Here is a 24,764-nt window from a genome sequence, read left to right on the forward strand (position 1 = left end):
GTACTGATAGAAGACCGTGTTTGGCTTCAGGAAGATGTGATGGGGACTGGGGTAATGGGCAGATCGGGTGCCAGGATTGCTGTCTGGATGGTGAATGATCCAGGACCGGTCTGGCCATCATAGAAGATGCTTTGATTTTTTTGTATTAGCATTTCAAAACCTTCTTCACTGAGTTATATTCAGTAGTAGGATACAATCAGGAGAGTTGAACATGGATTCCTATCAGCATCAAAACAAGTCTACTTCCTAATCGCCACTAAACACCGTCACTGTTTGAGGTCAAGTTTTCTCTGTCAAAATTCACATACCGATCAATACTGTGGACTTACCATTGGTAGGATCTTTTCTTATATCATTTGTAGTGTAAAAGCAAGGGAAATCACAAAATCTGTTTTTATGTCTGACAAGGACTGGCCAGTCTCAGGAGACTGGGAAATGTTTACCATGTGCACACCTTCCTGTACCGTGTCTACAGCTGTCCTTGAATTCTGCTGCGAATCCTGCAAAGAATTGCCTGCGGTCCAGGCGATGTCTGCAAATGCAGGTCTTCAGGGTCCTGCTGCATTGGCTCTGCGGGAATCTGAGCTAAAAAGACACGCTGATCTGAATAACTCATGGACAATTATGAGTACCAGTTGAGAAGGGAAATATTTTTGGCTTTGTCCTGAGGTTTGGAAAGTGTCCACTGTTTCCATTCTGAGAATGTCACAGAGACGGGTTGCTGCTGCCGTAATGAAAATATCAAGAGCTGCTTAAAAAGGCAAATATTCTCAGGGAAATAATGAGAATAAATTGAGTTGGTCTGCAATGTACGAACCAGGAGCCGGAGTGACGGTTGAACTCTGCAGAGAATGGCTAACCGGTGGTAAAATTAGGGGGCTGGTAATTGGAAGGAAGCTTTCCTCCCAGTGAGTCCATTAGATCAGAGCTGCTTGGCAATTACTGGCTTAGAGAGACATGTATTTTAAGGCCTGGATTTTTCTTGGCCTGACCCATGCTCGTATTTTATGTTTCACTTAAGTTCAGTTGGGAGGAGTGTTTAGTATTGGTCAAAGTCCGGAGCAAGCCCGAATGCTACGTTGCGGGACTCTGGTGTCTTTGCCAGGAGGTACTCGCTAAAGACTACGGTCAGGGGGCTGAGCTGGGTAGTCGTCGTGTCCTGGGGTGTTGGAACAGCCGTGACCCCAGCATGTCAACAACAGGGAGACATCACCGTGGGGTATAGAACCGGAGCGTCTCCATCTGCTCCCTAGCATTCGGTCCAGGCCATCCTGCGGTGCTGTTAGCCCCAGCACAGGAGCCTTCGGCTGATGGCGACCGCCTGCCGGCTGTCCAGGAGGGCTGCACAGGCAGCAGTGGCTTCCGTGCAGGAATCTGTCTAAAATTTTGTCTGTGGCAGAGTGGGTCAGCATGCTAGGAGGGGGACGCGGGCTCAGGGACTCCCGCTGTGCTGTCATGCAGCAGTCGGTAGTTCAGCACAGTAGTCCCTCGTGCATTTGCCTCGCGGTTTGGCAGCCAGCCTCGCCTACCCTTCACCTGCGCAATGGGCCTGCTCCAGCCAGCGTGGAGAGCTTTCCCTTTGCTGTGGTTTCTCATGCCTCCGCATCTCTCTGACCCCGGCTCCTCACGAAACATCTGTGCTCTCACCAATGTTTCTGTTCCCTCCAGGGACCGTAAAGTGGGAATGAGCGTGATTGACTTACCGGTTCATATCTGGGTCTGGTAGCTGGTCACTGGGGGAGCAGCAAGGGGGAAAAGTGATCTCTGTTGTGTTTGATTTGCAGCTAATGATTATTAGCTTCCGATTGACTGATTTGCTGATTGCAGGTAGGATGTAAGAGTGCCTAAAACAAGGGAAGATTAACTTGCAGGTCCTAATGGTCAGGCAGTTCCTCTCTTTGTAAACACTGCTGGAAGATGGCAGTAATTATCTTAAGAAATTCCTTCCTGCCTTATATCTTCATTACAGTCGCTATAGGACTGATACACTTAAGGCCAAGAGGGAGAAGGTGTGCGCAGAATATTAAACACGCAGTTGCTATTTCCCACCTTCTGTTTGCTCGTGACCTTTCAAGCAGCACAGTCTGCAGCCTCTGAATCGCAGACGTCACCTTTAGCGCTCCCGTTGCTGTCTTTCCTGGCGGCCGAACGCTGCCGGGTGCTGTGGGCTGCCTTGCGACAGGCAGTACCTGCCTCCACCCTGCCTGCGTCCCCGAGCGGCTGCCTCCAGAGCCGGCAGAACCGCTGCCGTCCCTTCCGGCAGGATTTGTCGTCTTCAGTGACAGGAAGGATTGTGAGCCTGGTTCGTGGGACGTTTTACTAAGCCGGTGAAGGAGATTTGGTTGAGATGAAATGACCTCGGAGAAAGTGTGAAATGCACTGGAAGAGTATCCCCAAAAGGCCAGTAGCGTGGAAGGATGTGGCCAGAAGTCACGTGGCAGACTTCAGACATGGATGAAGGCTGCAGCCAGGAAGATGCAATTGAGACATCTGGAAAAACGTCCCACTGGTGAGGGCTGGGAGCTGGGAGCCCTCACCAGTGGGATATTTGAGGACCGACGCGCAGCCTCTGAGGTCCTGCTTGGCTGATTCTGTGTCTGAATTACGGAGCGGGTCAGAGTGCCACCAGGAACTCACCACGCTCTAAACCGTACCAAGTCCTGGATGTGGGATTTCTAGCCCACGCCTCTTAGCTCAGGCACAACCCCATGTTTTGCTGTGGGAATGATGCTCGTGAAAATGAGGCCTCCAAGTACTTCTGGGCAGACTAATGAATGGTTCGCAGCAGCAAACAAAACAGGTGGATGCTGGTGAGCTGATCAACACTAGGGCAAAACAGAGCTAAACAGAGAGAAAATCTGTGAAAACAGCTGCGTGTGAACGAGGTGGGTATGAGTGAGAAATGAACGCGGTGCACCAGCTCAGTAAGTGTGTATCTGTGACATTTGTGGGTCCCCCATATCCGAAGGATTTCGGCCCTGTGCAGTCCCACATGCATTTATGCTCCAGTGCTGCTGCTGGGTAAAAAAATTATTTTCTCTCCTGTACAAGGAAGAGAGAGTGCTTCATTAACGTACCTGAGCTTAGGCCATAGGGCTGGGGGCAGAACGAGGACTGCATTGCTTCAGTCCCAGGTGAACCCTCCAGGCTAGCTCTCTTCTTTAGGATAACATATGTGGATATATCTCCCAGGAAACGTGCAGAGGCTCTGCAGTGCCTTCTTGCTGAAAGTCATGGATGGATCTACGGCCTAATTTAATATGGAGATGAATACAAATAAGGCAGTGTCACTCCCTCACATTAACACATGATGCTTCATTGATATCACGACCAGTGAGGATGAACAGGCAGGTGGCAGGATCCTTGTAATTACCTGAGCTGAGCAAGGAGTTCTTAAAATAATAAACGGCAAAGTTAAAAAGCAGAGCCTGTGCCTTGTCAAGGGAAACTGAGAAGCCCTGAGAGATCGGTCCCTGTCAGGGCTGTCCCGGAGAGTGAGGCCCTTGACAGATTCACCAAAGGCAGTCAGGGATATTCAGCTTCTCAGAAGTCAGGATTTCCCGGGCTGCTGTCAAGACAGGCAGAAAGAATTTGGCTTTTCTTGCTTTTCCATACAGATTGACAGATGCCGGAGCAGCACAAAACTTTAACTTCTCTGGTTTGAGCTGCTGTCCTGTGAGGGGTGCTTCAGCTCGGTCCATTGGTGGTGGGACAGGAGAAGGTCCCTCAAGGCGTGGACTGTCCAGAGCAGTCTGCTGTGGCCACCAGCCCCGTGATTAATCTGGCTCGCAGCCCACTCGCAAGTTGTCCCTGGAAGTGTGAGCCGACCCTGAGGTCAACCACCAGCTCTAGGGCTGGACCAGTTTCCAAAGGCTCAGAGCCTTGCCTGCCATCGCCCGGCACGTGGGAGCAACTCATCGACTGCACATCTGTCCGCACACAGACGCACGCAGGGCCTAAGGAGTGGGACCAGGAGCGAGCCGTGGTCCCCTGCTTGCACTGGAGGAAGCTTGGTGGCGTGTCTGGGGAGGGAGGTTGGGCTGTCGGTGTTCACCCTCTGCCAGGTGTACGTGCCCAGGAAGGTGCCAAGGCTCTGTTGCAGGAGAGCTCTGTCTCTGTGCTGCGAGCTCTAGCCCTGGCCAGTTGGTGCCGGTCTTTGTAACGATGTAAGGGCTTCGAGGAACTGCCCCAGAGTTTTGTTTGTATTCCCAAAAAGCTCCATGATTTCCAAGTGCCACCATTTGCAGGCACTGCAAGAATCCCTTTATTTCTGTCTCGTTCACATACATATCTCCTTAACTGCTGTGACTTTTCAGATTTGAATGAGCCTTAGGCTGTATTTAGCCAAATAAAAGGCAGTGGAACCTATTAAATTTTACCTGAGCATGGTGAGTGAAGTAGATTTTCTTCTTATTTCTACCCAGCACTGACACAGATGACAAACTGCTCATAACTTTAATTTTGCAAATGAAGCACAGTTCTGTCTTTAACATAAATGTCTGGCGTACAAGGATCCATCCTTGTAGGCAGGTTTTGCTATGTCCAATCCAGTCATCTCCCAGGTACCTGGTGGAGAAAGTGTCTCAGTCGTTTCACGGAAGATATTTTAATTTTCTGCTTGGCTTGGCTGAGCAGCTGTGACTTCAGGATGATTGGTTGGATTTGCATAAAGTCATTAAGATCCAATAATGATGTTTATTGCTAAGACATCTGCCATTTATATTCATGCAGAGCAAGTAAAATTAAACCTCAACTAATATCACTGTTATCACCAACGCAGTTAATGACAATGAAACCCATCGATACGTGAAGATCTTACAGCGGACTGTAGGTAATTCTCTTCCTGAATCTCTCGGCCTGCTGGAGCGATGGTAGGCTGTGTCAGCACAGGCGGCTGTCTTTAAATGAACGCTGATTTGGTTGTTACTGGGGTCGTGTTTGGACAGAGGAGGGACTGGGATCCACACAATACTAAGCGGTATCACTACACTACCGCATTCTGGAACTACCCATGTGTTGCATTTGGATGGGTGAACAGCAAAATAGGTGTGCACCCTGAAGCTTCTCCCTTCCTAGTTCCCTTTAGCTGTGGCTCAGATGCTCCAGCTGACAGGCTCTGCTGTGGCCTGTCTCTCTTCAGGGGGTTGCAGCAGTGCTTGGGTTTGGTTGCTGTGAGGTAAAAACCAGGGCTTTGCTGGGGACTGAATTCTGCAAACCACGAGGAAGTGAAGTGCTGCTGGATTTCATCTTCCCATCATCTTCAGGATGAGAGCTGGTACCTGAGGTAGAGCCCTTTCTGGTTTTGGGTAATTCCAAATGCATAAGCCACGTATTAACTACTGCCAGTCTGATTTCCCTGAAAATCTGTCCCCGATCTCCAGCTGAATTCCCTACTTACTGTAGCATTGGCCAACGGTTAGTCATTTATCTTACTGTGAGACGAGATCCTATTATATTATCGCAGGGCTGATTTGGAGTTGTGTCGAGGATTTGCTGAACGGTCGTGGCAGGAAAACAACACCTTCTGGAGGGGACCCCCCCAGGCTTTAAGAGCCTCCGCTCGGCTCCGAGGGCAGCTCCTGCAAACCAGGAGTAGCGTGCGAGGAGGTTCCCACTGCGTGCCTCGCTGCAGCAGATTGAAGAGGCTGACACAGCAGGCTGCCGGCTGGTTGCGGTGTTTCGGGGTGCCTGCGAGGTATCGCAGTGAGCAAGAGTTTTGTCAGTCGGCACAGACGAGCATTCAGAACCAGATCCCGGCCTCTGTTAGGGTGGGCCAAGAGCTTCCCCAATTGCTTCTGCACAGTCCACATCAAAGGGGGGCAGTCCCAATGAAGACTGATCCAGGTTCTCTGCTTCTGGATGCCTTTTGACAAGCCCTTAATGAGAATTTAAATGTATTGAATGAAGGCTTGAGGGGAGCAGCATCTGCTCTGGAACCACCCAGTCGCCTGCCTGCTCCTTTCAGCCCCAGCCTAGCAGAGCCTGGCAGTGGTACGTATTCCCGTGGCTTCCCGTCTCTGAGGAGGGGGGAAGACAGCAGCAGGGCAGAGGGGCTGGTGTTTGCTGCCTGTTTTCTTAACCTGTCGTGCAGCGTTGCCAGGTAAGGCTGTCTCAGCTTACAGTCATCTTCCAGGCTGTAGCTGACCATTAAAAGAAGAAGCTGCTTCTCCAGAAAAGAGCTTTGTGGCTCTCGGTACAGCCTCATTCAAACTTTGCGGAGTACAATTCCAGACCGGTGATTAATTTGGAAGCACCCTTGGACCCCAGGGCTGCACGGAAGGCCTACCCAAAATAGCGACCATGGCCAGTCACTAAGGCACATTTGCTTGTGGTGCCGTGCTGTAGGAGATATGTTTGTATTAAAACTATGTCTAATGAATTAGAGGTGTTCTACCTCTTCCCTTTAAAACTCATGAGAAACGTTTGTCTTTGCCCGAAAATGCATTCTGCTGGACAGCAATCCCTCTGTCAAGATCTAACATCAATGAACCAAACTACACCCGGGGAGTCAACGACGCTGTGTGCACGTCAGCTGGGAAGGAGATGCTTCCAGCTGCGTGGCACTGAGCAGTGGATTCACCGTCGGTGCATCTCTGTTGATCTCTGTAGAGTCTTAAGGCTAATCGCCACGGGGATTGTCTTTAATCTTTTGACACCCTCGCCCAAGCATTCCTGCCTCTCCACATTAACAAATTAAGTTATTAGCTCTTAATACCTGAAAATCTAGACCTTCTGTGTCAGAGGGTAACAGAGAAACAAGATCAGGAAGATTGCTTCCAAAGCCTGGCATTTCCAGGCAGTGTTTGTAGCTGGTCATTCAGCCCAAGAATGTCAAGCAAAGAACGGGCCGTGAGAGGAGGAAAAGCCCTGGAACAAATGAGAGTGAAAAAGATCACTGAAGAACGTGGATGTGCTTAGGTAACGTTTGCCATGCTTCCCCTGGAAAGTTGAGCAGAGAAGATATCCAGCAGCGCATACCCCTCTGAACTGCCTTGTGCCTTTGTTGGCAGCGGCAGCATCGCAGATATCCTTCCTCAGGCAGCAGCAGCCATGTTCTGCATCAGACGCTTCATCTCGGGCCCATCGCTGTGACGGGGAGAGCAGGCAAGTAGCAGGCTTTAAAGCAGCCAGCTGGATGGCCTCTATCACCAGGTCTTTTCTGGATGGGAGAAGAGCTTCCGCACTGCTAAGGGGAGAGAAATAATTTGGAAGAGCAGAAGAGAGAAGGGTCAATTTTACAGAGGGTAAACGGTGAAGCCCTAGGATGGGGCATGGAGTACGTCGCCAGCGAGGCCCTGGGTGCCCTGAGCTAACTGAGGTGCCAAGGGCAGCAGGTTTCATTGTCTGATTTTCAGTGATTTTCTCCCTGGTGGCTTATCTCCACGTGTGCGCTAGATGGAGGAGACTGTGTGTGCTGCGTGGGGCCGCTGCTTCAGGAGGTAAGAACCGCAGAAATCAAACTGGAGCTGATAAAATCTTGATTTCTCGGCTCTCCAGCCCTTCAGAAAGGGCGATAAGCGTTCTGAGTAGTAACTGAGAGTTTGCAGGGCAAAAGTTCACCAATTACAGTCTAATATGGGTCGTTTTACCCATAGGAATGGTGGTGCAGCATGCAGGTGAGTGTGCACTGTGGGTCCTCATCTGTGTCGGACTTGTCGGGGTTGCTCTCATTTGAGCCTGGACTAAAGAGCTCTTCTTTTCAGCTCTGGGGATGCCAGATTCAGTCCCCAGTGTAGTAGTCAAGAGATGGTCACTTGTCTGGGGTTTGAATTTCGGGTAGGAAACGTGTAACCTGACAGTCGGTGGTTTTACAGGCGCCTCCTTATGCTCGGCTCCCAAAGGACCAGCTTGCCGCTGGGTTACAGTACTGCTGATTTAAAACTCAAATTTCATCATCTTTTTACCCAAGCTGATTGCTTCCCTGATTTCCTTTCTGCCTTAGTCTGCTAAACTGTAATTTAAGTGGTTTCCAGTGCGTTAAGATTTATGTGGAGTCCTTGGTTGCTGCAAGACTATATGGCACAACTTGGCCATTCAAGGTCTTGACAGCTAGAACTAGACTACACGATTCTTGTCAGCAGGCTGAAAGTACTGCCGTTTCCCTCAGTGCTAATGAGCTCCTTTTACCCTCGGTGCATGGTTACCTTACGTGCATGGCTTTCCTGTATCAGACCGTTCTTCCCAGTGATCAAATGGTTCAGAGACTTCAGTTAAATGACTCACGCCCTAAGGAGAGCTGAGATTTAATTGCCTCGTAGTTACTGCATCAGGGAGACCTACTAGGATGTCTGTGAAACGTGAGCAGCCTGTGCAAGCCCCAGGCACGAGCACGTTCCCGTCAATCCAGTCTGAAATAAACGCAAGAGGCCTTGCGATTCCCGCAGTATCCTGGCCTAGGACTTTTGTGCGCTAGGTCCCTGCTAGATAGCTGCGTTTAAGCATCAGGATCTTAATGTGCGCATTCAGGTGTCTGAGGAAAATTCCTTGGAAAAATATTGCAGACTACCTTCAAGATCGTTGTAGAATATAAAAAAACAGGAGAGATGCCAGCTTGACTCATAGTAACCGGGACATCTTGCTTTCACAGGTATGCTGCGCTGCATGGTGACACCCCTTATACCCAGGAGAGAGTTTATTAGATAGAATAGCAGCAGTTGCCAGCAAGCCTGTTCATATGGGGTTTGTCATTTGTTTCAGAAATGTTGTAACTTCTGTTATCCAGAGCTGACGTTTACAGCTATAAAATCCCCACCAGCATCCATGCCGAGAAGAGCGCATAGGACCTTAAGCAGCGTCATAAAAGCCGAGTGGAATCATGTCAAATTATTTTGTAACCTCTCTTACAAAAATTGCTCGATCAAAATGAAGGGGCTCACTATCTATAAGACGTGAGATTTAATTAAGGATCTCTGAACAGAATTATGAACCCAGCTCCAGGTTTCTACATTTGGAAATTTCTGTCATAAAGCATCTCCATTCATCTGTCCCTACACGCATTGAAATGTATTGTCAGCTGGTGTAAATCTAATCTGACTCAAGGACTTTAAAGGCCTGCTTTTTTATGTTAGATGGGAGTTTCTTACATGTCAATGGTTGCATAAAGAGACTTTTCACTGGGCATAAATTACATCCACTTTAAAAAGCCATAGTATTAAGAGGCTGCAGAGATTTTTAAGTATAATGGTCAGTATCTTTTTACAGCATTTGTTTTGCTAGCAGTTCTGGAAAATTCCAATATTGTAAGAGTTAATATGCAGAGAAATCTGGGTAGCTATTTTTGCTAGCACTCTGAAATAGGACCTTTTTTTAGATATCATAGAAATGAAAATGAAATTACTGTTTATTTGACTGAATTCATGCACAAGCATGACTGGAGGATGTGGTCAGAAAATTCATTTATACATTCAGGGCCCAGATCCAAGTCAGTGTAAATCAGCCATCTTCCATCTGCCTCCTTGTGGTTTACACCTGTGAAGGATGTGACCCACAGTATTTGAAATGCACTCCAGAAATGGGAAATAAAGATTTGAGGAGAAGCTTCTACTGACGGGACTTCCTAGAGCTGCAAAAAATGTAATCATACTGAAGATGTTACCACTACGTGACTGCTTTTAATCTGCCCTTTTGAATACTGTTAATGAAGTTAAAGGCTAACTTATTCACTGGTATTTTTTTCTTCTAAGATCTGAATTGCAGGCTCGTTCAGCCTACAATGACAATTCCTCTTCATTTCCGTGGCTTTGGAAGGTGTCACATGAAATGAACTGCACAGCAATCCCGTTTTATCCTCCGTGGCATATAAATTCCTGGGTTTTGTTCTTAAAGCTTTGCTGGAGTGTTGAGTATTTGTCCCAAAACGTCTGCAAATGCCCACGGAGCTGTAGTGATACCCGTCGGTGTGGTGGAGCCATGGCTCCGCCGAGGTTCAGGCTAGCAGTGTGCTGGGGATCTGGCTCCTCTGTGCTGTCAGACTCTTGTCTTGCAGTGTGACTTCTGTTGCCCAAGTCATCCTCCCCTGAATGAGTCAGCATGGGTCAAGTTGACGTTTTTAGCAAGGACAAGCCCATCCTCCCGCAGTCTAAAACTCCTGGAAATCCAGCGTGTGAGATGTCAGCAGCTGGACTCGCGGTGGACGTAGGCACGTGGTGGTAGGACGAGGATGGAGAGGACCCGCATTGCTAGGCAGCAGCTGGGGACTGTGTCTGGTGGTGCTCCCCTGCCTACTGGACTACTGTGTACCTTGCGCTCTTGCTCAGCGTTTCAGGCTGGTTTCCTCTCTCGAGGGAAGCAGGAGTCCCAGGTTGGGGAAAATTAATACAAGAACCAGATGCAAACTGCGAGGTGGGTGGAAGGAGCGGTCGAGTCCTGTCCCAGAGACTCAACAGGGCTGTTCATCTCCCGTGACCATTCTCCATCGAGACGCTCGTTGCCAAGCGTCAGCGCTGGCATAGAAGTGTCCTGCTGGTAAAGCTGCGCCCCTGCCCACTGCCCCGACAGCAGCAGCACTCGCAGCCTCTTCCACGGCAAGCCGCCCCGCGCCTGCCTGTGGTTCAGCTGCCTCCGGCTGCAGCACACAGCCAGACCTGGGGGAGAGAGAGCTCAGTCTGCAGCGACTGCTACTGCAGGCTCTGTGGTGTGTGTACGGGAGGGATTCGGGGGGAAAAGGATATCAGATAGCCTGCTGAGCTCGTGGGAAACTACTCTGTCATCCATAAATACTTGGGACTTGACTCCCCTTTCCATGGCTTTGACAACACTGGTGCGATTTAGCATGTCTGCGACTTTGCATGGAAGTCATCTGCTGCCCGTGGCCTTACACCTTTTACTCTTCAGATTTGGCCATCCCCCCATCTCCCTAGTGGCTGTTCCTTGAGCAGCCGCAGAAAGCCAGTGTGTTTCCTGGCTTGTGCCTCCTCTGCATGTCCTAGCACGTGTGGGGACAGCTTACACAGAATGACGGGCTTAACTGTGGCACACCCTGTTAGCATGGCAGTCGTGCTGGTGAGAGCCTGGCTGACATCCTGTCTTTGCCTGTTTTCCCAGGTCGTTGCACTGTCGTCGTGGAGTCTCTTGAGAGATTCAATCTACTATACACTGTCTGTTGTTGCACTCATTGTGGTAAGTTTTTGAAGGTTATTCTTCTGTGGGAGCCCACGTGTCTACTGCCACCTGTAAAGGGAACCTGCTAAGAAATCATAGTCTGGTAGCTAAGATCCTAGCTCTAGGAGTCACGTGGTTTTCTGCTTGTGGAAGAACGTACTTGTGATCTCCCTGGTTCTGTAGAAGCGCTTGGCCCAAGGGTAGGAGATTGAGCAGTGTCCAGAGAGCCCAGAGCAATAGCTGGGGAGAATTGCGGTGCCCCGCTCCCAGCGCAGCCGCAGGGTGCAGAGCTGAAACCCCAAGCTGCAGCCCCACCGCCAGCTCTGGAGCGGATGTGTCGGTCCGTCCTCTCCTGACAGCAACCCTCACGGCTTCCTAAAAAAAGCCTAACTGACCTGTAAGGAGGCAGCATTTGTGCCCAGAGGAAAGAGATCCTCAACAACCACAAAACATTAAAGTTAGTTTTTCCACACATAATTGAGGCAGGTCTTGTTTGGTGTACGCTAGCAGCAAATTCTCTCATGAACGCTACAGTTTCAGTAGTTCTTAGTGCTGCTGCTATTCGAGCTTTCATCAAGCTCGGTAAGTGCTCCAGATCTCTCAGAATCGGGCTATACAGTGAAAAAAAGTTAGCGCGAGTATTTAGATAAAGACACTGCCATCAGTTTAGCATTACCTTTGCGACCAATACCAAAGTCAGGAAACATAAAAATTGAGTTTCCTGGTAACAGGTCCTACTTTGCCTTTTTTTTTTTTGCCTTCCCCCCCTGGCCTAGTCTAGGACCCTAGATTCCCTAAGAAAGGAAGAGTGATTTTGTGAGGTTAACTTCCATATGTAAGCAAGAAGGGAACTTTAGAGTTAGAAGACGAACACTTGCGTTTCTGAAGTTTGCGCTACTTTTATTAGTCGCAGTTTCAACAGTGTGTTTTGTTTTGTCTTCATTCTCCACATGCCTGTATACTATACGTATTCTGTAGGTGCAAAGGCCTGGAGCTGTCTAATCTCAAACAGAGAGTTTGCTTCAACCTGTTTGTACTTTTATTCCCCACACTGCAAGCCTTTTTGCACCTGATGAAAAATAACTTTTCTACATAATTATTACCAATGAGCTGCAAAACAAAAAACTTATTTTTCGCTTTGACAGCTTGACAGTAACCTCATACCAAAAAGTGTTCCTAAACAACAGGCTTGGCCACACTCATAAATTGTAATAAATTACATTGCACGAGCTTAAAGACATCTTGCAGGCGTTCTCTTAGTTTACTCCACAGGAGGCACAGATGTGGGCAGCCGCCTGGCATTTAGCCTCCTGTCGTTTGGACTGGGCGTTTCATTTATTGCATGGTGGCAGACAAGTTAAAAATCTGTTGAATCTGTCATCAGTTTTTAAATTCTTAAAGAAAGGCAGGTTTTTTTCATGGCTGGTTCATCCTTCTGATTGTCAGCTGCTTCAGGATGTTGAGAACTGTTCTCTATTGGATTGTGTCCAGTGCACCCCGACATTCCTAGCTACGTATCCTATGCAATGAGAAAGTTGTATGGCTCATTGAACAGGCATCTCTGTTATCCTTAAGACTTTTCTCCTATACTTTATTTCTGTAGAAGCTGTTCTTCATAATTACAGAACTGCAGAAGTCCTTTTCTTTTGGGAGTGTATCCCATAGTATCAGGATACTGTTATTTTTTCCTAAGCCTCGGGTTAGCTTCTCTCCAGATATATGCCTGCTCTTCTGTTCATCTCATCAGCTGTGAGGTTCAAGGTCCTTCACGCAGCTAGGGCAGCAGGACTGCGCTACTCCAGGCATGAGTGGAGGCGTGAAGGCATTGCCAGAAATCTTGTTCCCGTGTTACAGCACTACGTGGCTAATTGTGGCCTGGGAGATGCGGAGCGTGTCCCACTCCTCTTCAGCATTACTCCACAGCAATCATTGCAAATGACTGTTAAATACCTGTTAGAGAAAAACAGAGAAAGATGGGAGGAAGGGAAAACATTTTAAAAGGTTAAAGATTTAGCTCCCAGCTGATTTACCAACCCTTTTATATGCAGTATTGCTCCCCAGTTGATGGCAAGTGAGGATTTCTCCTTTCAGAGTCAAACACTGCTTCCGTTTAAGAAGCTTCTCCTCCCTTTACTCACCCAGGGAACCCGGCTTCACAGTGGCTCGGATCTTTCCTATCCTTTTAAGGCAGAATCAAATTTAGGTGGCAGCACATTGTTATTCAAATACTGACTCTCCAGTCCCCTATGTCTCTGCTGGGAGACAAGCCACAGGCTCCAGGCAGAGCGTAGCACGACCTGCGTGCGCTTCTCCCGTTGTTAGATTTCTGTGCGCCTTAAATTTTAGGAGGCACTTAAATGCTTTGCCATATAGGGATAATTTGCCATATCAGGGCATTGAGACTTCGCTGCAGCTGAAATACAGTCATCTTTCTTGAGGGATGATACTGCTTGTAGAAGGTTGCTCTCATAGCATTTTAAACAGCAGCTTGCTGTATTGTAAGGTGCACTCCACTGGTGTCTTTACTAATCGTAAATACACCTGAGGGGAAATAAATAAATTCCTGCCAATGTTGAGATTCAGCAGCTTTAAAAAGCTTGATAATTCTGCCAGGTAAATCAATGTGACTTTGTCTCCTTCCATTTCCCCTAGCAAAGGAATTGCAGTGCTGCGCTAATAAATAGCAGAGCAGTATAAACTCACCTGTTTGGCGCTCCAGGCCATTTGATAAGAATGAGTGAACTCTAAATCACAGAGATTAGAAGTGGATAAACCACACTTACCATACCTACCTCACCTTGATTCAGCCCTGTGATTTTTTTTTTTTAACCTTAAAATACTATTACTAATCTACCTTGTCTTCTTGTAGAGCTTGGCAAAACTGTTACTCCTTATTTCCCTTGAAAGGAAGAAGATGCCTGTGTATCTTAACTTGAAGGGACACGGTCAGAGTCATTAGTGACAAAAGTGGGATGGGTGCTATTTTTAGTCACAAAGGTCAATGCACACGCTTTCGTGTCCCATCACACCAACACGCTGTAACCTAAAACAGGCCTTGTCAGATTAGATCACGGTGACTGGGAGCTATAGCTTATAACACGCATAACGTTTTGTGGTCGCGTTTTCTTCCAGTAAGCACCGTAAGTATTGTTTGGTGCGGGCTGTCACGCAGGAGCTGCTACGTACAGGCTGTGCAGCTGAAGGGAAGCGTTCTCACTCTGCGCGCAGAGGCTCGTTCCCTTTCCCTCCCTCGTCTCCGGTGTGCGGCCACGGATGCGTTTCCCTAGCGCAAATAGGACATTTCCGCCTCTCCGCGCAGCGTGGAGCCGATAGCGGGCGAAGGTGCTTTGCAAGGACCGAATGGAAAGCGGGCTCCTCACTCGGGCCCAGCGGGCAGAGCGGCTGCCCAGGCCCCGGGGCTGCAGGCTGCTGTGGGCAACCCCAGCTCCGACCTCCTCGAGAGGCCCCGTGCTGCCGTGAAGGGCCGGCCCTCACGGGCACCCCGCACACAGGCCCGGCGGCCTGGCCGGCCCTCCGGCCCTCCTGCTGCAGCTCCGGCCTGGCGGCCCTCCGGCCCTCCAGCGCGCCCGGCGTGCGGGCCCGGCGGCCTGGCCGGCCGTCCAGCTGCAGCAGCCGCGGCAGGTGGGTCATGGCAGGCGGGCTGAGCCGCACTCGGGCCCCCCGCTCTGTGAGTGATGGCCGAGACCAGCAGCAGGAGCAGCCCTCCACAGCCGTCCCCCTGAGGTGGAAGGAGGCGCAGGGCTGTTGCCAGCCGCCTCTGCCCAGCGCAGCCGGGGTGCCCGAGGAGCGGGGCCCGGGCGCGGAGCGCGGCAGCCGCCTGCCGGCACCTCCCAGCGTCTGCCTCGCCAGGCCCTCCCGAAGGCAGGCGCCGGCAGCGGACACCCTTCGCCTCTCTGGCGCGGCGCCGTTGCTTCCCCGGCGTGCGGCATCTTACACACGCAGCAAGAGACACGGTTCTTTCCCAAGGCGGCTTGCGCAGCGTTTTTATGAAAGCTTCAGCGTGCGTCTGCAGGCGTGCTACAATGACCGTCACAGGAGTTAAAGTCAGCTAGCGTGGTGATCACGTAGGTCTTACAGAAATAATGCCTTGGGCCGTTTTTAGCCAGCAAAGTTTCACAGCAGCTGTGGAGCTGGCGGTAGATGTGCCTACTGATCGCCGGGTTGCCACCCAAGCACAGGCCGGGGGAGAGGCTGTGTCTCTGGTGGGACCGGCTGTGCGGTTCGGAGGCAGGTACAGCCCCTTCGCGGACTCCCTTCTGTTTTCCCTGTACCCGCTTCTGCTTCGCTGCTGCAGTAGCCCCCGTTACGCAGGGATCCCATGGCATTTGGGAAGGAGTGCCTGCCTGCCTTTACTAGGTGAGAGAAAGTAAGCGTTGAAAAGTTCCAGGGCTGGGCAGGAGGGCAGTGCCAAAACAGGCCAGAGATAATCCCAGTGCCCTGAGCCCTGGCTTGCTCTGCCCGCCCTGTCCCCTGCTCAGGTGATGAGCTGTTTTCGGCTGTGATTTCCGTGTCTAACATGCCTATTTTTAAACCTTTTCTCCACAGTTTATTTATGACGAAAAAGTTTCCTGGTAAGTGAATCCCTTTTCTTTTCATCTTCTCTGGTTGTACCACAAAAGCTGCAATAAGTAGGCTTCATCAGGAGAGGGGGGGAAGCTAAAAATTTCTGCAGGGCGATTCAGGCAGCAGTTTCCTGCTGCGTGAGAAACCTCAGCACAAGATGGGCTAGAATCACTCATTTTCTGAGCCAGAGAGGAAAGCCTAGGAGAGCGTCACTCAGGCTGGTTCCCGATACAGCGGCCGCAGTCCCTGCCCTCTGCCCGCCCTGCAGCAGCTGGGGACGGCGACGCGCTCAGCAGAGGCAGAGGCTGCTGTTTGGGTGCCAGTGTGCCAGGGATGTCAGCCGCCTGGGAATGGAAAGGGCCACCCAAGCAGTCATAAATAAGTGTGTTCCAATATTTGGCTTTTTAATAATTTAAAAACTAAAAGTTCCTAGGGCAATATTAAAGAGCGAATGACCGGTTTAAAGAAAGAAAAAGAAAAAAATGTTAATATCCCGTGAATGTGCTTAAATGTACTGCAACAGGTATGGTAGGCTAGGAGGGCTTCAAACACTTTTAGAAGTGTACTTTCAGTTGTTTTGCTTTCATGCTTTTGTTTTCAGCACCTCTCAGGGCTTGTAGAGTGACAGTGGTAGCTTTGATTTCACTCACAGCCAGTATTATTTAGATTACAAGCACTAGGGGGAGTCAGGCTTTTTGGGTTGCATGTTTTCTTAAACTTGCTCTCACTGGGGGATTTATGTTTAATTTCAGAGAAGGATTTCTGAAACACTGAGTTTTGCAATGGCTTGTTTTTCTTTTGTTTTGTTTTGTTTTTTTAACTAAAATTGACTCGAGGCCCAATTGTGCCCTTCAACTAAAACACATCAATGCGGAAGCTGAGTGTCGAACTGCCAGAAGCAGGGAATGAGATATTGATATGGTTAGTGCAATGTCTCAAAATCCCTAAAGAGAAAATGGCCCATGAGTTTTAGTATATAGCAGTCTGATAATGGATGATTTCCGCAAGGACTAGCAGTTTGCCGTAGGGAACTATGCAGAATACGGCATTTTGGTCAATGAAAAAGATCATCTAGAAACAAGTTCTAAACGTCGTATTCTATTTTGTTTTCATACAAATTTTGTTAGTTTGACACAGAAACAGTGGAGAAAAAAACTGACAATATCTAATCAGCAGTTTAAACTGCTGCCTGCTGCATTCTCCATGGTTATGCAGCAGCAGTAGCGAAAGAGCAGCTGTCCCTCGTTCAGGTTGTCTTGGCATGCTCGGTGTGCTTTAGCATGCTCAGAAGGCCCGACGACCTGCTTTATACCCATGCAGGCAGAGCAGGACGACTGCTCCCCTCCCTCTGCCACAGCCCCCACAGGTATTGTCCTTACAGAAATGTCAGTCTTCCTTGGGTGCACAATTTGTTTGCTGAACAAATTTGTTCGGGTTTAGTCACTTGTTCTTAGCTGATGGGTTGATTTGGCCAAGTAAAACCGGAGCAGAAGTCAAGAAAACAAAGGAGGCATCACACATTGGTGTGTGAGCCATTTCTTTACGCACGCCCTTTTCTAGAGGTGTGTTAAGACAGCCCAAGAAAGTCAAGCCTTTCTGCAAGTTTGTGGCGTGACAGATGGGGGAATGGCTGAACTCGGGCAGCTGACTGCCGTGCCCTGCTCTGATATGTTTTCTGTGTCACTTTTGTTTGCAGGTGGGAGTCCTTAGTGTTAGTGCTGATGTATGTCATCTACATCGTTATCATGAAGTAAGTCAAATGCACCCTCGGCTTGTTTAGATTGTAAGGCTCCCTGCTCCAGTGCTTTTCCAGAGGTTGCAGAGGTAATTAAAGAGAGCCGCAGGCTGTGGGCAGGGCTTCCATTGCATCACCCAGTTTGCATACCAGCAGCACCTCCAATAGCAGGGGTTAAAGCACCTTGCCCTGTCATGTACTTATCTGTAATTTGTCCTGATGAGGCAGGAAAGGGCTGCTTATCCCCGTAGTACAGATCCGAGGATCAGACTTCTAAAGATGGATGATGCTTTGTGGATCTCACCCTGTGTGAACCGACCAAGGCTAATGCAGCAAGTCTGTGGCAAAGCAGAGAACCGAATCCGTCTCCAGGTCCCACCAAAGCAGCCTCTTCTGACTTCGCTTTAGCATCCCTCCTCAGAAATAAACACGTGGGAGATTCCAGTCTACTTTTTATGGGTGCAAAACTCCACAGCAATTTATTTGTGCTTGCTTGGAGACCCACGATAAAACTACAGCACAATCAACACTGATTTTCTGAGCATCTAACCTCTGTAACTTCTTTCACGCAAGTTCATGCTCGCAAAGCTAGTCTGTTCTGCTGCTTGGTTCCCCTCCTCCTGCTTTGTTTTTAAAAGCCAGTGGAAAGGAAACCCAGATTTAAACTGGAACATTCAACAAAACGTACCAGCTGCCAAGCACACCAGTGGTCTTGTCTCAACAAGTAAGAGTAGAGATTTGTTTTGAAATGATGAATAGAGTAAATATTGTGAGAGCAATTCTCAGTGAGAACCGCAAAACACTCAGGCTGGGTTGAAGGGAACACGAGTCAGAATTCATCTCACTTCTAATAATTAGAAGCTTTTTCTTTAACATGGAGGGTAGCTTCACCCTTGCAACAATTAACTGACCAGCAAAACAGTTGTGATGTCTGAATCTAGAATGGACTTTTTTTTTCTGAAAGCAACGCGGTAGTGTGAACAGATGTTTCAGACCTCTTTGGATATAGCTGGGGAGGTTGTCGGCTTGGTTAGGGACCTCAGCCAGGTATTCACAGTGGTCTACCCTTGCCTTTGAGTATTGTGGTGAGATCCTCGGCTCATGTTTGTGTCAGGTCCTGGCTACTCTAAATAAAATAAGAAACAAAGATTTATTCCCCCCCCCCTTCCCCCCAAAGTTGAGAGGGAACTTAGCATATGGTCTTGTGTTTCTGTGGTATGTCTTCACAGGTAAAACAACACTCATGCTCAGGTATGATTATGTGATAAAAAATAAATTCGGATGATGACAAGTAATCATTATTTGCTATGCAGAATATTAATTGCACATAATACATAAGCATACATGTCATTCAAGATTCATGTCTTGTATCTTTCATAGCCTTCTGGGTACGGAGAGATTGCGTTGTATAGAATTTAGTTAGAGCTCCAGCATACTGGGGCTAGATTTCCTTAAAACCAGAGGAGTTTTCTTCCCTCCCTTAGTTGGATCGCACAGGATACGAGTCTAGGAAAGGAAGAGTGTCAAGAAATCCACATAGAAGAAGCAAAGGTACATCTAGAGTTTGTTTCATTTGTGCAGGTACAACTCAACCATACATCACTGCTTCGAAAGGAAGACAAAAAACTCTGCAAATATGGTGAACGGTTTAGCAAATAACACAGAAATGGACGATAACAGCAACTGCGATGCCACAGTGGTATTACTAAAGAAAGGTAACTGTTCCAGTAAGTCACCCTGCTTGCTTGCATCATTCTGAATGTTTATGAGTTTGTCTGCGAGTCATGCGGTGTGGACTGCTTCTGTCTTATCAGCCATGAAATAGGTGGGGAGGGGGCCCTTTTGTAACCCCCCTGCCAGATGGCCATGGCCTGGCTCCTGTGCCTGGGGGCACGGCGTGGTGACCCCAGCCACCGCATCCTTTGCTGCTGGAGGCAGCTCAGGCCTCCTCTGGGTAGTTCTTGCTGCTGGACAAGTGCCTGGCTGAAAGGACTCCTCCAGCTTCAAGCCTGACTTGCCCAGGGGCTACTTATTTAGACCATTACAGCCATGCCATTGTAAGTCCTCCTGTGGGCGCTGTTATTCTGCACTGAAGATGCCTATTTACATCTAGTACCTCCAGTTAAATTTAACTCCATTCCAAAGCAGCATAAACCGAGCAGGGAAAAAGGCCCTACTTCTACTAGCGTACACTTTCCCCCCAGTGAAGGGAGGGTGGGGACTCTGTGTTGGTCTAGGTAGCGTGCTCTTGCTGCACATGCTGTCTTGAACGTGCACAACTTTTCCACATAAATGATCTCTAAGTGGATTTCACTTTGGCTGAAATCTGCTCCCATTTGATTTTAGTCACGATCGCATATAAAAATGATTGTATTTCTTCAGCTTAAAAAAAAATTCACCCACTCCATAGCTCAGCAGCAGTAGCTCGATGTGTGCATTTGCAAGCATGTGCTAAACTGTATTTACAGAGGATAATTTTTTTATCTTTGCAACAGTCAACAAGCATGTGCAGTAACTGCTTGGGATTTATATGCACCTATCCTCAGGAATAACACCCGCACGCCCCCCTCCAGTCACTGGTTTAACCTGAGAAGGAGCTGTAGCTTGTCTAAAGCAGTCCTGCTCTCTGGCTGCAGATGGGCTGCCCTTTTTGTTTCGCTGGACTAAAAAAAAAAATTAACAAAAATAGGTCTCTCTTCCTGCAAACAGTGACTGAAAGACATAGTCGGTATACAGTAAGCAACTAAACATGAAATGTAGAGGGGGATTTATTTGCTGACATCAAACCCTTTGAGTCTACCGGAGGCCAGCTATCGTGTTACTGCCCGATTGCTGAGGGAAGGCTTTTGTGAGTGCTGTGCACTCTGATTTGGGGAAGCTGCTTTTATGGGAACAGCTGTCTGTTGTGTGGGGCTCTCAACAGCAAAACTGTGCTGGCAAATGACTACACGGTGTACCAGTAAAGCTAGACTAGTAAAACTCAGTAAGCATAAATTCAGGCCTTAGTCATCTAGGTTTACCCAGTGGTCTCAGCGTTACACACAAATGAGGCAGTTCTGATTGTGGGATTTGGTTTAAATCTCCCCAGAACGTGTCTTTGCGTGATACTGCTCAGCTGCTGGTAAATTTTTGTTTTGGACACTTGCGGTTACTCAGACTGGCTGAGGAAGGAAGACGAAAGGATTGCTTCATTTTCTTGCAGATTGTTCCGGTATTTACTTGGCAGTGGGCCACCCGAGGCCCAGACAGGCGAGTGGCAGTGCTGTGCACACCAGCCAGTAGCACGGGGTCGCAAACAGCACCTATTGCAACAGGTTGCCTGAGGGTTTCAGACACTACCCTTTGTTTTCCGAGGCCTTCTCTGAACAGAGGACCAAAAAGAATAAAACAGAAGGATTTCTGTGTTTGGGGCAGTTCCCCCGAGTGCCATGCCAGAAATACCAGCATGGAAAAAGTCACAAGGAAAAGCTGTCTGGCTGTTTTGATATTTTTTAATATGGATGACCCCATTTATCTACCCCAGTCCATGGAAACCTTCTTAGTCAGAAAAAAAGTGACACTAAGGCCGAGGAGATACTCTTCTGTAAGACTAACAGTGATGGTAATAAATAGTAATGCCATGAAACATTTGCCAGTGTTCAGCACTGGTTTTAATAAACTAAAGCAGAGGTGTGTGGAGGAAGACCTCAGGTTTCCCTGCTGCCACGTCCCAGTCCTGGCCCAGAATTCGCAGTCTAAGGTAGCATCCAGGCACAGAAAGGATGGACGCTGGCACTGTGCCACCCCAGAGGTAACGGGCACTGGCACTGTGCCCCAGCTGGAGCGCGATTCAGGTATCTGCCCTGTCTCCTTGTTCCTTTGCTCCCGCGCTGTGGGTCACACCCCATGGGCTGGCACGTGCGCTTGCTGCCAGGCTTGATGGCACTTCCCAGCCATGAGCTGCGAGCCCAGGATGCAGGAACCTGCTTTTCATTTGCATTGGTACCCCACAGGAACACAGTGACGATTTCCTCACCCCCACTTACGGTTAATGGTGGGTGAGGCCAATATCCTCACAGAAGCGCAGATTATAACAGTGGAATTCATGCAGCTTTACCGCAGCACCGTTTCTACTCTGGTGGAATAGCTGCTGTGGAAGCAATGATCGGCCTAACACAGGCCTATGATGAACTGTGCAGAGCAGATTTAATTCTCTGTAACGAGCATGAGTGGAGATACCATGCTGGCGATTTATTTAAAGACAGAAATGTAGGACGTGTATGTAAAGACAGAAATTAAGGACAGAGGAGGCATATTTTGAATAGCAGTAGCTGAAGGAATGGTTCTTACAAAGAACTTCTGGAACCCACGGGTTTATTCTTCTAAGAGCCATGTAGGGCAGAGAGAGAGTCTGCTGGAAGAAGACCTCAATTTCTCTTTGTTCCTTGGCTGCAGGAAATTTCCACCGTAAGGCCTCGGTGATCATGGTGGATGAGCTGCTGTCTGCCTACCCACACCAGCTTTCATTTTCCGAGGCTGGGCTCCGGATCATGATAACCAGCCACTTCCCTCCCAAAACACGTCTCTCCATGGCCAGCCGCATGTTAATCAATGAGGTATGTCTTTTGTCTCCCACCACCGCCCTTTCTCCTTCTGAATTTGCCTTTTCCTGTAGCAGCGTTTGGGTCGAAATGGAACTCTTGTGTTTTTTCTGGATCCCTGATAGCATTTTCCCAGATTTTATCATTCTGACACTGACTTTACTGAATCATCCCTTGCTATCTGTCCCCATGGAGATTTTAGCAGAGAAAGTTTCAAGTCATTATGTGGTTATGTTACCTGGAGCTGTTGCTCACAGGAGGTGCCTCTTGCATTGATCTGACATTAATATCGCTTGCATTTATTTAATAATACGGTACTCCACTGAGTCTGCACTTAGTCTGGCCCTGGTCTTGTAGTACTCCTGCAGTCAATTCTACAGCCACTGGTCCATCTCTTATAAAAGTTGTATCTGTGAGATTTATCTAGTCATCTACAAGCAAGCATCGTGTTATACCTGACCAAAATTCATCCCTTTTGCTTTTAAAGCCAAATTTTTAAAAAACTCTGCACATCTCTCTTTCTCTGTTCCTCCCTTTCTCTTTAAAAAATTAAAGTTTAAAAAAAAATAAAATCTGTCTTTCAGCAAGAATTTGTGCCTCTATTTACAGAGACAAAGGCTGATCAACAGCAGGACTTACACCAATGGTGAGTCAGAAGTAGCAATCAAAATACCTATCAAGCACGTGCTGGAGAATGGAACAGGCCCCAGCAACTCTGCCGAGCGGGGTGTGAATGGCACACGGCGGGACGAAGACATGGCTGAGGCTGGGAATGAGACAGAGAACGAGAATGAGGATAACGAGAACAATGAAAATGATGAGGAAGAGGAAGAAGATGATGACGACGATGACCACGAAGGGCCATACACACCTTTTGACCTACCCAGTAAGAAGCTCCTGGGTTTGTGTTGTTCCAGAAAGCAGAACTCAGTTTGGGTGTGCCAGAAAGCATCGCAGAGGCGTGTTGAGGTAGAAGTGTCTCTGAGAGCTCTCATCAGCCTGCACCTCCCAGTGTAGTTCCTGGTCACAGGTAAAAGATGAGAGGAACTGGGAAGCAGCAGGAACTTCTCAGGAGGCAGACTCAGGGGCTTGGACGCACCTCTGCTGCAGCTCATGCGTTGGCCCAGCGCTGCTGCTGCAGTCAGATGGGAGAGGCAGCAATCTCCACGGGGCGGTTCCTACCCCCAAAACCTGGGTCACGCTCTGGAGAGGCCCATCTCTCTCTGCTGACTGCGAGGAAGCTGAGGATGGTGGGGCTGCTGGCAAGGTGCCTGAACGCAGGTCAGATGCGTCTGCGCCTAGGCCTCACCTTTGGTGGGAAATGAGGTGCGCTCTTACCTCGGTGGTAAGGTGTAGTGCTAGCGGAGACAAGGCAGTGGTGGTGCTGGTGTGGAGCAGGGACAAAAGAAAGTCCTGGGCGCTTCTGTTTCCTGCTGTTAACTAGGCACAGCCACAGTGTCTTCTCATTCTTTCTGGAGGGCTTAGAAAGTCAGAACAGCAAGGTGACTTGTGAAAAACCACATGTGCCTCAGGTTGCTGAGCACTGCGCCTGCAGGATGGAGATCTCCTTTCTGCCAAGTCCCTTTTAACCCCATCAGGGCTCTAGTCCCGGGATGATTATAACGTATCTCTACCCTGCCTTTGACTCACACTTGCCACAGCTGGCAAGATCTGCTGTGTTGCAGACAAGCCAGAATACTGTAGGGACTGGTCCTGTCCTTTACAGCTGAGATACATTTTTGGGAAGCCCTGTTCAGATCTGCTCACTCAAACAGCATAGCTGTAGTTCGAGTAAGAAAAAAACTGAGCTGGAAGAGAGTAATTTAGATATCCTGTGGACCATGACACTGGATTCATGGTATAGGAAAGGTTGCCGTGGACGTCTGGAGATCTCTGGTTCAAAACCCTGCTCAGAGCAGGTTGCCCAAGGCTGCATCCAGTTGAGTTTTGATTATCTATAATGATGGAGATCCCACAGTCCTTTTGGGTACCTGTTCCAGTGTTTGACCACCCTCATGGTAGGAAAAAAAAAAAAAGAAAATGCACAACTTATGGTAGCTTCTATTCTGAATTTCCATTATTGCAAGTTGAGTCTGTTGGCTCTTATAGTTTCCTTGTGCATTTCTGTGAAGGGCCTGGCTCCATCTTTTCTGTACCCTCCCATTAGGTCGTTGAAAATGGATCAGATCGCTTTCTAGAACTTGCTTTTTATGTGGTACCTGTTAGAACTTGACCCAGGGAGGGTAGTAGGTGTGCTCTGACCCTTCACTTAACAAACTCTCAGGGAGGCACTTCGTACTCCTTCCCTGTGCCCCTCGCTGCCCTCCCATCTCTGCCATTGCACCGTGATCTTCTGAACAAGGAATGTCTTTTGTATTATTATCTATTATCTGTTTGAATAGCACTTAGGCTGAGGTGTTCCTGGCATCTTGCTTGTTAATATTAACAAAATAGTAACATTCTGGACTAAAGCACACTAGAATTGTGATTGTTTCCCGTTTTTGTTTTACAGCTGGCAAGATAGAAATCTTGAAGTGGCTCTTCACATGGCCATTGAGTTTTGTCCTGTACTTCACAGTACCCAACTGTAACAAACCCCACTTGGAAAAATGGTTCATGGTTACCTTTGCTTCTTCTACCCTCTGGATTGCAGCTTTCTCCTACATGATGGTGTGGATGGTACGTACCAACTAAAGCAGAAACTACAGCTTGGGAGAGGCAACGGAAGTGGTTTTTGTCAGCTTAGAGAAATGTGTAGAAAGTTC

At 48.5% G+C, this 24,764-nt stretch overlaps 1 protein-coding gene across 1 annotated transcript in view; it reads left to right on the forward strand.

The window, feature by feature from the left end:
* SLC24A3 (solute carrier family 24 member 3) overlaps positions 1-24,764 on the forward strand; it is a 183,200-nt gene that overhangs the window by 138,107 nt on the left and 20,329 nt on the right. Inside the window, exons 7-13 of the mRNA XM_072857674.1 lie at positions 11,044-11,118; positions 15,667-15,692; positions 17,381-17,434; positions 19,001-19,134; positions 21,854-22,014; positions 22,609-22,885; positions 24,512-24,678. Of these exons, the coding sequence (XP_072713775.1) occupies positions 11,044-11,118; positions 15,667-15,692; positions 17,381-17,434; positions 19,001-19,134; positions 21,854-22,014; positions 22,609-22,885; positions 24,512-24,678 (894 nt within the window). The remainder of the gene's footprint in view (positions 1-11,043; positions 11,119-15,666; positions 15,693-17,380; positions 17,435-19,000; positions 19,135-21,853; positions 22,015-22,608; positions 22,886-24,511; positions 24,679-24,764) is intronic.

The sequence above is a fragment of the Ciconia boyciana genome, chromosome 3 (genome assembly GCF_034638445.1).
Source record: "Ciconia boyciana chromosome 3, ASM3463844v1, whole genome shotgun sequence".
In the NCBI taxonomy this organism is placed as follows: domain Eukaryota; kingdom Metazoa; phylum Chordata; class Aves; order Ciconiiformes; family Ciconiidae; genus Ciconia; species Ciconia boyciana.